Source organism: Micromesistius poutassou, assembly GCF_964030765.1.
Source record: "Micromesistius poutassou genome assembly, chromosome: 11".
NCBI lineage: Eukaryota > Metazoa > Chordata > Actinopteri > Gadiformes > Gadidae > Micromesistius > Micromesistius poutassou.
In genome coordinates, this window is record NC_140281.1 from 17,287,249 (window position 1) to 17,299,494 (window position 12,246).

A 12,246-nucleotide genomic window follows, 5' to 3' on the forward strand; every position below is an offset into this window, starting at 1 on the left:
TCCTGTGTGTTGAATCATAAACAACTAGACTAATGACCTGCAGCCCAGGCCGGGCCCACTGCATATCACCACACGGGAAGGAAAGGAAAAGCGTACACTCTGTCACATACATCCACTCTGGATTTCAGGGTTTTATTGAGCAATAAAAAATATACACCAAGGAAAATATCATTTCCCCCTTTTTTGCCTCATTGTTGCTTTTTCATCATCATAAAATTTGAGTTGGTCCTTTCCTGACAAACACCTTCCATGATCCAAAGCAACAACACGGAGAGAAGAGAAAACCAGTCAGTTCGGTTCAGACGGTGCGGAAAGGCGAACAACGGGAGCGCTTTCCAAACCCCCTCACGTTCCTCACATTCCGTGTTCATATAGTTTCCATTATTTCCTTTTGGAGTCCCGAAAGAAAATCTTTATTATAATTTTTTTGGGACGGATTTGTTTTGAACGGACGCAGGAGGAGGGCAGTGGGAGAGTGGAGGGGGAGGGGGGGTGGAGTCAAATGGGCAGGGCTGGATCTCCTCCCCCGTTTGTCTCCACCTCTTCTGACGTCGGCACTACCGTCACCGCCGCCGCCGCCACCGCCGCCGCTGCCACCGCCGCCTGCGCCGCCTGCGCCCCCGCCTCGCCGCACAGTCCCGCCAGCCCCTGGAACTGGGGCCCCCAGTCGTCCAGGAGCTCGCACTCGCCCTCCCCCGAGCGGCCCCCCGTGGGGGAGTCCAGGGAGCTGATGGAGCCCGCCGGCGAGCCCTGGCCCTCGTACGCGTACGTCTGCAGCGAGTCGTACGGCGGCACGCTGGCGTCCAGGTCCGCCTCCACCAGTTTCTGTTTGATGAACTCGTGCACGTCGGCCGCGTCCAGCCGCTGCTCCTCCCGCTCCAGCTCCTTCCGCTCCTCCTCCCGCGAGAGTCCGTGGCCCGCGCCCCCCTCCCGCGGCGGCCGGTGCCAGTTGTGCCGGCGCCGCTGCCGGGACTCGGGCCGGACGTCCCGCCGGAAGCGGAGCTCCTCGGCGGCGGCGGGGTTGCGCAGTGCGGCAATGTCGAAGGCTTCGGTGTCCTCCTCGCCGCCGCCCTCGTCGTCGTAGGTTACCACGTTCTCCCGCACGTCCTCCTCCGAGAACATGAGCGGCTCCTTCTTGCTGCGGCGCAGTGTGATGAAGAGCACCACGATGGCTGCCGGGAGGAAGAGGAAGATGAGACTTTATTACTGTTTAGTCATTTGAACAGTTTGGCTAACGGTGTTCAGGAGGGGGGGTCCCACGGCCTGTGGAGCCCTTTGAGACCTGTCATCAGGCGAATCTACAAAGCAACCGAGGGCGGGTTCAGGTAAAGGTCATAAAGGAGCAGGGAGGGGGTCAGCTAGGGGTCAGCTAGAGGTTAGCTAGGGGTCTTGCTCAGGGATCCCACGCAGGGTAGGATATAGAATACAGGTTTGTCTGTCTACTGAGGATGGGCCCCAGTACACTCTACTGCCCCCCAGTATGAACTCTCCGTCCCCCAGGTCATTAGCCCCCGAAGAACAGGGTCCAGACTGAACACCTGTCACTGGTCAATACTGGCGGATCCATTTTGAGTTGATACAGAGATTCCTTAATTAAAACAACATATAAGGGCCAGTAGCTGCTTCTACCGGCCCTCTCAGACGGGACATTATTCTTAAAGTTCATTTTGGCCGCTGCCAAAGGGAACTCCTGTGTTACAGCAGCTTGAGGAAAAGTAAGTATGCAAAGAGGGTGATGGATTAAGAAGACAAATTAGAGAGAGAAAGGGGGATAAATATAGAGACATATATATACTGTATATACTGCTACAGTTCACTATCGCCTCATTAAATCAAAAAACAACTAAAGTAATTAGCCCTAGCGGTTACTCCTCAGCACGACCTAGCTAGCGTGTGGGAGCAAAATGGCGGGGACAAAAGTTTACTGCTAATGTTGTTCACTGTGTGTTCCCTGGTTCATTCATAGCCCATGACAGATTAACATGTCTTGGTTCGTAAACAGCTAACCAGATGAGCGCCGAAACATCAGCCAGAGTATTTTTTATGAGCCTATTTATCTGGGTGTTTTTTCTGCATCAGAACGCTAAAGCTAACCAAGCACTACAGAGCTGTAAATCAGCGGTACACATTAGCAGTCATTAGCATCGCCTCTGGATGGTTCTTTGAATCCAAGCTGCTTGATGTGAGCGCCCTCACGAGCGTGTGTGCGGAGAAGACGTGGCCCCGCACTTATGGCAGAGATATCCAACAATACAGTTAGCAGATAAAAAAAGCAAATTTGTCTACTTCTATCATGTGGAGGGATAAATGTTTTTCAAAGCCTTTTTTTCTCTTTATATATTTTATGGGCTAAGCCATGATATACAGGAAAGTGGGTTGAAAAAGAGAGGGAATTACACGAAGTGCAGAAGGTCATAATGGTAACCGCGCCGCTACACTGCGTATTGTCCACATAGTTAGCGCAGTAGGGAGTTGAACTCAAAACAAGCGGGTAATCCCAGAGGAAAACCCAGCATGAGGCTGTGCTGCAGATCCTCCAGTAAGAGGCCAGTGCGCGTGTTTCCGAGGCAGCTAAATAAGAAGTCATGCAGTAAAGTTATATATGATGACACGTGCGTCTTGGAAGCTAGCTCCTGATCGTTATGCTTCCTGAGTCGGCGGTGGCTTTGCTACGAAGTTGTAAGCGCTAACATTAAGTGGATCAAATGAGCACTGCCGGGTAGTATATTTTTTACTGCAACGCAATTTCCAAGTTTGAGTTCATTATGCCACATTAGCCGGAATGACCTTGATATATTGCTGCCTCCACGGCCCGTTTTTTAGCACTGCCACGTTATTTTCACTGTTTCATTAACCAGGCTATACATAGAGGCTATAATAATGCTAATGCTAGCCGTGATGCTAAGACTCAAGCTAATAACGAGGGGCGTGCGGTTGGAGATTAAAGATGATGCCGAAGGATAAGACCCTGACATGAGAGAGAGGGTTTTCTTTTCGGTCCTTCATGCTAAATGAAGGTCTGAGGGAACACAGAGTTCTCTTTCTAACTCAAACACAAGGTGAGAGCTCTGTCTCTCGCCTGTGAAGCCAACACCTCCAGCAGTTTAGTGGTCAAAGAAGATTTAATATGAAGGCAGAGAGAGAGCCATAGGGAGAGAGATAAATAGGGAGAGAGGGAGAGAGAGAGATAAGGAGAGAGCAGAGTAGAGAGATATCAACGAGGGAATGCACACGAGACAGAGAGAGAGAGAGAGAGAGAGAGAGAGAGAGAGAGCGAGAGAGGGGGAGAGAGAGAGAGAGAGAGGGAGAGAGAGAGAGAGAGAGACCTTGACAGGGAAAATAAGGAGGAGAAATTCAGGGAAAAGCAAGGTTTAGGAGTTCTGGTGGAAAGGTTAAAGCTCTCAGGTCCTGATTGATCGAAACAGGGCGAAATATTTTTTAATGAGATTCTTACTTCATGTAGGGTGGGGTTTAGCACTTCAATGGCTGCAGAAAGGAGGACAGACACGGCTGTGGTTACGCTTAAAAGAAAATACTGAATTGGGAATATATTTTAGCGATGTTTTCCAGGAAAGGCAATCCATTTCCATTTCCATTTCCTTTCCGTTATTTTTAGAATGGGGAATAACCAAACGACTCTGATTGGCTCATCCATAATTAATGCCAGTGTTTACTATACTTTAGGAGAGGCCATCGGTCGAAGTGGGAGAAAGAGCCTCTGCCTAGAACTGAAGGCTAATACTCAATATCCTGTTTCTAAGCAACCGATGGTTCTGCACGCGGGCCAGGGTGGGCTGGGTAATCGGTAAATAACAGATTTAGTTATCATCCATTTCCATGAGGTCAATAACTATATTATTCCCTTTTATTTCCTTTTCTACTTCCGGCCTTCAGTGTAGAAACTCGAACTGTCGAAGTGCTCATTCATAAGTTATAAATCAGTAATCAATGGATTCCAATACACTTTCCAATACACAGCAACACCTCTCTATTCTAAACGATTATGTGACATAAAACACTCAAATCACTTGATTGACAGATTCGAACATTTTGTATTTCGTTTTACAACTTCCAGGATCTTATAATGCGGGAGGGTGTAGCAATCACGCGATTGATTTTAAAATCTTGTTGATTATCTCAAGGTGGATTCAACGTGAGACTCTCTCCATCTTCCGATTAATTAACTGGACAATTCTGTAATTACTGGGGGGGGGGGGCTGGATCACAATAGGTCAGAGACGACCCAGAGACAAATAAGATTTCAGTCAATACAAACAGTGAGTGTTGTTTCACGGTGCTCATGGAGTCGCCGGCAACACCACAGCCATACCGCACCAGTCAGTCGCTTTGATCCACAGACACAGACACAGCTGCACAAATTCATACAGAATTTGGATATATGTCATGGAGGACCTCATAGAGTCTGGGCATCTTGCTAAAGGATTTCTATGGATTAGGCTGTGGCGGCCGGGAATCAAACCCGCTAGTTTACGGCTGGCGAATCTGACGGCCTATCTTCGAAATAATATAGCTTTTTATATCCATTCTAATTCATTCTAATTAAACTGTCGATTTCTATCTATCAATGTATACCATTCTGTATGTATTTCAACGTGTGAAATGGGGCCTGGAACTCAACAATATTCCTTCAGTACTATGAATATGTGCGATAAGAACCTAGCATAATAAGATCACCTTCTCTGGCCCACTGCTGGCCAGGATTAAGTTTTGCTGTTGACTACGAAAAGGGATTTGACTCCTCACCCCAGAAGACATCCGGCCCTGGAATAAACCTAAAGACAAACTAACACAATAAACCACAACAAGCCCGGGTGATTCGCGGTGACAGCCGGAAAACCAACACGCTACCGCCTCCCTGAAGCGTGTGTGTGTACAGAGGACGCGGTTCTGACGGGGCTCCCGTGTGCCTGCGTGTGGACATCTCTGTTTCTCTTTCTTCCAACACCCACAACCTATTTCAGCATGGCTGTCTGGAATCAACCTGACACCCCTTCTGTCCACACGGTGCATCTCTCTCTCCCCCTCTCTTTCTCTCTCCCCCCCTCTCTCTCTGACTCTCTGTCTCTCCCTCTCTGCCTCTCTCTCCTCCTTTCTTGCTGTTCTTTTTTCATACTTATGGCTGTCTTACTTGTTTGTCTCCAGCTCTTTTTCTTCATTTATCCTCACAATATTTTCTCTCAGCATCTGTCTACTCCCTTTCCTCCCCCCCCAACACACATTGTATCTCTCTTACTGACTACCACTAATGTTTATACTCCCTCTGTTTCTCTCTCTCTCTCTCTCTCTCTCTCTCTCTCTCTCTCTCTCTCTCTCCCCCTCTCTCTCTCTCTCTCTCTCTCTCTCTCTCTCTCTCTCTCTCTCTCTCTCTCTCTCTCTCTCTCTCTCTCTCTCTCCCCCCCCTCTCTCTCTCTCTCTCTCTCTCTCTCTCTCTAGAGGAAATGCCTGATCGTATGAATATGAATGTGTTCCACACGCTGACATCCAAAGCCAATCAACACAAAACACAGGTGTGGAGTGTGTGTTTGTGTGAGTGTTTGAACCTTGTGATTGTGTGTGTATGTGTGCGATGTGTGTGAACATGTAATTGCATTCGTCTACATCTTCTGTGTCTCATCTGTGTGTGTGTGTGTGTGTGTGTGTGTGTGTGTGTGTGTGTGTGTGTGTTTTATTTGCCCACTGCCCCTTGTCTGCTTGTGTCACCATATTGTTTGGTCCCCATATTTGTTTGCATGTCACAAACAAATATTGCTGCGTAAACAGTGCCCTCAAAGAGACAATAACACACACACACACACACACACACACACACACAGACACACACACAGATGACACAGTCTGACTCATAATCACACGCTCACACATAAGATGAGGACACACAAAAGCATGCAACGATACTTTCGCACACACAAACACGCACGCAGGCACTCACAGACACGCTCAAAGTCATAATCACACACTCACACATAAGATGTGAAACGCACACTCAAACTTATGATCATACACACACATACACAAACCTCTCATGCCCCAGTTTAGGGCCAACAAGAGATTGTTTACTTTGGCCAAACTTTAATGAGTTGCATTTGATCCTCGACTACAAACTGTGTGCGAGTGTTTGTGTGTGTGAGTAAATTACGTGCAGAACGCAAAGCAATGACTGGGGAGGGGTAGGAGAAAGAGAAGAGAGGACAGAAAAGGAGGAGGAGAGGAGATGGAGGAGGAGGAGGAGGAGGAGGAAGAAGGAGAAGAGAAGGGCGAGATGATTATCATAGCAACAACTTCATCCCCCAAGCCTCCTTTAAGTGATAATAAGACCAAGATAAAAACTTGCATTCAAAGTAAAAGCATGAAACATTTACTGGCCAGAATTTTTTGGCCCATTCGTTTTGGATCAGCCTGTCTAACAAATCACCCTTTATCAAAGATGGGGGTTCTCTTATCAGGCTGAGATTGTGTCTTCCAATGGCTTAGATCGCGCACCAAACTTAAAAGTGCTCCCTCAGAAGAGCGTTGTGTTCTTGGAGACCGCTCTGCCTCTTCTGGAGCTCTGAGCGCCCGCCTCTCGTCAGCCTCTGCTGCCAGAGCACTGCGTTGGTCTGTTTGGTTTTTAAACGTCGCCTTGAACCGCCACTCTTCTTTCTGCACTTAGACTGCTTACGGTGCAACCGCCGCAAAAATCACTACCGCCGGTAAGGCCGCAAGTATCCCAAACATCACTACCACCGCAAATATCATGAACATCACTACCGCCAATAACACAAACATCACTACCACCGGTAACGCCGCAAATATCACGAACATCACTACCACCGCAAATATCACAAACATCACTACCGCCAATAACACAAACATCACTACCGCCAATTACACAAACATCACTACCGCAAATAATAAACATCACTACCGCAAATATCACGAACATCTCTACCACCGCAAATATCACAAACATCACTACCGCCAATTACACAAACATCACTACCGCAAATAATAAACATCACTACCGCAAATATCACGAACATCTCTACCACCGCAAATATCACGAACATCACTACCGCCGCCACCATCGCTAATAACGCTAAGGCCGCGAACTTCGCTACAAAATAGTGTCTCACACACACACACACACACAGAGAAACACGAACACGAACACGCGCAGACACACAAACACACATCACACACACACACACACACACACACACACACGTGAACATGCACAGAAACATAAACACCCACACCCACCCCCCCAAACCTACCCAGCAGTATGGCGACGCACAGCAGGATGGCGACCAGGGCTCCGGTGCTGAGGCCGGCGGCCGTCAGGAAGGCCTCCCCCTGGCAGGTCCGAGCGCGGCTGTGGCCGCGGCATGGGCACACGCGCAGGGTGAGGGTGCTGGTGCCGCTGAGGACGGGCTCGCCACCATCCCACACCACCACCGCCAGCCGGTACAGCTCCTGGGTCAGGTGGCTGAAGCGGCGACGGCGAGCCACGATGCTCGCTGTGCTGTCTGGAGGAGAGGAGGAGGTAAAACACAGTTCAGTGTTTGAGAGTCAACGCATCACACATGTGGGGGAGAGTCCCCAGTAAATGGTAAATAGACTGCGTTTATACACTCAAAGCTTTACAATACTGCCTAACATTCACCCATTCATGCACTCATTCACACACCCACGGCGGAGTCAACCACGCAAGGCAACAGCCAGCCCGTCAGGAGCAGTCAGGGTGAGGCGTCTCTCCCAGGGACCCCTCGACACTCCGCTAGCAGGAGCCGGGGATCGAACCAGCAACCTTCCGATTACCATGCAACCTGCTCTACCTCCTGAGCTATTACCACCCCCAGTGGGGATATGGTTAAAGAGCCAGTGAACCAAAACCAGCCAGTACAAACAAAAAAGATCATAACGTTTCCGTGGGTCGTAACCATGGGGATATAGTGTTCGAATCCCATCGGACACAGTGGGCTCACTGGCTCTTTAAGGGTTCCATTCCCTAACTCCGGAATAGTGAATGCCTTGCTCTCTTCAGAAACAGGGGAGAGGCGAGGAGGAAGCTAGGACACAGCTAGTGAGATAAGCTCCTCAGGATCCCGGTCACGTGATGTCCTCGCTTTTAATGAACATTTCGGTGGAAGCTAAGATACGGAACATTGCGATCGGAACTCTGATCGGAACCTTTCGATCAAACGTCCCGCGTTCAGCGTGTTCACCAGTAGTTTCTTTAGGAGATCCAGCTCGGGTCGGTTGGCGGTTTAGAGTCCGGCCTTTTAAACCCTCCCTCCCTCCCTCCCTTTACCATCCAGCCGTGTGAACACCCCCTTATGCTGCAGGTTCCTTTTTCCACCACAGCTGCTCGGAGACTTCCCCTCCCACTCCAATCTCTCCCATACATGAATAATTAAAATGATGGACAGCCAGGATAACAACAGCATACTCCAGCCTTTATTTAGCCACCGCTGCCAGCCACTGGGCGGGGCCGGGGCGGAAGTGGTGGGCGGGGGGGGGGTGTTGGTGGGGGGAGAGAAGGATGCAATTCACAAGGAAGAGACAGAGGGATATGAGAGGGAGAACAAGACGTATGAGGGAGGCAGAGAGAGATGAGAGAGAGAGAGAGAGAGAGAGAGAGAGAGAGAGAGAGAGAGAGAGAGGAAGGAAGGAAGGAAAGGTAATTGGGGAGGCAGAGAGGGCAGGGAGAGATATGTGTGTGTTTGTGCGTGTGTGTGTATGTGTGTGTATGTGTCTGTGTGTGTGTGTGATGTTGTACCAGTGTTTGAGTGAGATAATGAAAGCAAAGGGAAATTGCATTTGCACTGGTAACTGTGTGTGTGTGTGTGTGTGTACATGTGTGCATGTGTGAGAGTCAGAGAAAGAGGATGGAGAAATGAATAGGGAGAAAGAGAGAGGACTGATGAGTGATATAGAGGGGGAATGCAAGGAAAAACAGAGTGAGAGTGAGCTAGAGAGAGAGAGAGAGAGAGAGATAGAGAGAGAGAGAGCTAGAGAGAGAGAGCCAGAGAGAGAGCTAAAGAGAGAGAGTGAGAGAGAGAGAGAGAGCGAGAGAGAGAGAGAGAGAACTTGCGTACTTGGGTATTCACAGTGGGGATCTTCCTACTCTCCATGCTGAATGCCCGTCATGCACACCCCACTTAACGCACCCAGTGGGTCGCCTATAGAGTCATGCTAATTCCACCGCACACCAGCACTCGGCCAACCATACATTCACCCACTTCCATACGCTCGCCAGCGGGCGAAGGCGTCATCTTCTGCCTGCAGAAGATGTAGCGTTAGTAGGAAGTAGCGTTAGTAGTTTGTCCTTTAATATACCTCCTTTCAATTTTACCTTGGCAGACCGTTATGCTTCCAAAGCGTAACGGGCGCACGCGCATGCGCGCGCGTGTGTGTGTGTGTGTGTGAGAATGTGTGTGTCTGAAGATGAGGAGCCCCACTCGTTCAAACAGTTCTGTGGTTCTTCTGTGCCCACGTTGTGGCAGGTGTGACAAAAACTGGATTTGACAATGAACGGAACAAACGACGTTTAGACTAAATGTCCTTCCCGTCTTCAAAGTGGCTCTGTGACGCTCTCTCCCCTGACTCATGTGACAGCTGCAGTTAACGACGCCTCACGTATCCGGAATCACAACCCACCTGGGATGCACGATAAGGATGTTTGTGGAAAAAAAAACGGCTGTGTCGCATGTTGACTTCATTAAATCTTAATGGCAGTGTTGAGGGTTTAAGTGGGTTTAAAAGGCTGTTAAAAGCGACCCATTGTTTTACATTGTTACGCACGCTGATACACCGCACTAGAGTACACCTCACTACTCTCGCTTTATCGCGTTTGTTGAACACACACACGTATACTCATATACTCTCTCTCTCTCTCTCTCGCTCTCTCTCTCTCTCTCTCTCTCTCTCTCTCTCCCTCAAGGTAACCAGGCTCTTTAACACATTTGTGCATTCACACACACGCCCAAGGTCACCCAAGGTTGGTTGAATAGCAATATAAACACTCATTGGCAGATGGCCTAATTTCTATACTTTTCCTAAAGTATAAGTACGTATAAGTATCCCGTATAACTAATATCTTAGAACTTATATTACTTCTGACCCCCCCCCCCCCCCTCCGCACAACCTCCTTGCCCCCATCTGCTAGTATTTAAATAAAGAGAGCTTTTACTGTGCTTGATGAAACGTTGTAGAATAAAATTTACAAAAATGAAATACAGCTCTCTTTCTCTCTCTCTGTCTGTCTCTGTCTCTCTCTCTCTCTCTCTCTCTCAAACTCTCTCTTTCTCTATCTCTCTCAAAATGAATCTGGGAAATAATAACCCGATAGCAACCTATTAATGTGCGTTTTAGCACTATTTCAGTGTTCCTTTTCAGAGTACCAGCCTGTTTGTGACAGAGCTCATCATTGGTAAGGCATATTACAGCATGACTAAACGCTGTCATAATGCAGCCACCTATGCCACAACGGATTGTACTTACATTCCAATTTTCACAGATCCTGCTTGTGTCAATGCTCCATGTTCCCCCGCATGTGTTTCAGTCAGCTGAGCTTTCTATCTGTTAAGTAAATAAACCTCTTGAGGACAATCTGTTCCTTTGCACTATGCATGTGTGAAGAAGAAGATATATCCAACTATGTATTCACTTAATTTTGTCTTAAGTCTGACACCTTTTCAGATCCATGTTATTCATCACTTCTGTTAGATTTGAGTTTCGGTGTGAAAAAAATAAAAGTCCTGCTGCTATTGATTTTGTTTGTGTATCAAATTGATTGCAAAATAAAAGCGCAACAGCCCAGGCTCACACAAATAATCCACCATATCTAGCCCACAGCATTACATTCACAGAAACACAGAAACAACATTCAAAGAAGACAGAGATGATAATTATCGGCTCAAAACTGGACCAGAGAAGATTGAAGACAGTCTCACTGTGGTCGTATGGCTTGGCCATCCCACAGAGTGCATGTGTCAGAAATATTGGTGTCCTGTTCGACCCTCTGCTGTGCTTTGACCAACATGTTAGAAGCAAAACTAAAATTGCTTTCTTCCACCTGAGAAACATTGCAAAAATCAGACCGATGCTATCTGCAGCAGATGCAGTGACACAGATTCATGCATTTATATCATCAAGACTGGATTATTGTTATTCAGTGTTCTCGGGTCTCCCTAACTCTACCACGAGAAGTCTACAGCTTGTACAGAATGCAGCAGCTAGACTACTGACCGTAACAAGAAAGTTTGACCACATCAATCCTATTCTCGCCTCTTTGCATTGGCTACCAATAAATAAGTACGAATAAACGTACTATACGTTTAAATTCTTTCTCTAACGAAGGGGAAAAAGAAGTCGGCTGGACAGAGAGTGTTCACCTACCGGGCCCCTTGCTATGGATGGTCTGCCATCTGTGATCAGGGAAGCTGACTCTGTGGAGCTATTCAAAGCAAAGCTTAAAACGCACCTCTACAGCCTTGTGTTAGAGACATAGGGGTGCAAAAAACGATACAGATGCGATGCGAAGACCACTGCGTGTTTGTTCATGCTTTTGTTAAAGCAGTTACCAAATGAGTAGCAGTATACATTTCCACTATATACTTTTTTCCTTCCAATTTACTATTTTCTCTGTTCTCAGATTTCTTCCTTGCTTAAGGGAGTTTTTTCTTGCCCGTGTGGGGGCTTGGGTCAGGGGGGTGTCATAAATACTTGGCCTGTTAAGCCCTTTGAGACTGTAATGGTGATTAAGGGCTATACAAATTAAATTGAATTGAATTGAATGATGTAATTATACTATTTATCGCTGTTGTACCCCACTGTGTTGAGGCAGAGGGGGGGGGGGGTATCCAAGGAACATAGTTATTCTTACGTACACCACATTGTTTGTTTGACATTGAACGGCGCTGCTCATGGCCTTAGGGGGCGGAGACTACACAAAGCCTGCCGTCGGTCTGATCCACTTAAGCTTCTGCGGGGCACGCGGCGCCCGGCGGTTCAGTCAGACCAGCGCTGTCACTGACCTCCTGCCACACACACACACACACACTCCTTCTCTTGGCAGTCAGCTAAACACTAATAAAGCGGTAGAGCCTTAATATGTGCCCGATCATTGACTGTGGGATGATACATTGTGGCGTTTTGGCAGATTTTCTATTTATTTTCGATGTGGAAGAAGATGAGATTTAGCTGTTTAGACCCGCGCCATGGGCTAGCGTTGATGAGATGGCG

At 47.9% G+C, this 12,246-nt stretch overlaps 1 protein-coding gene across 1 annotated transcript in view; it reads right to left on the reverse strand.

The window, feature by feature from the left end:
• Positions 1-498: 498 nt before the first annotated feature.
• The window catches only part of LOC311355456 (cadherin-18-like), a gene marked incomplete at its 3' end in the record, with an annotated part of 75,297 nt that continues 63,549 nt past the window's right edge, over positions 499-12,246 (reverse strand). Inside the window, 2 exon segments of the mRNA XM_084475215.1 lie at positions 499-1,172; positions 7,275-7,526. Coding sequence (XP_084331341.1) covers positions 499-1,172; positions 7,275-7,526 — 926 coding nt within the window.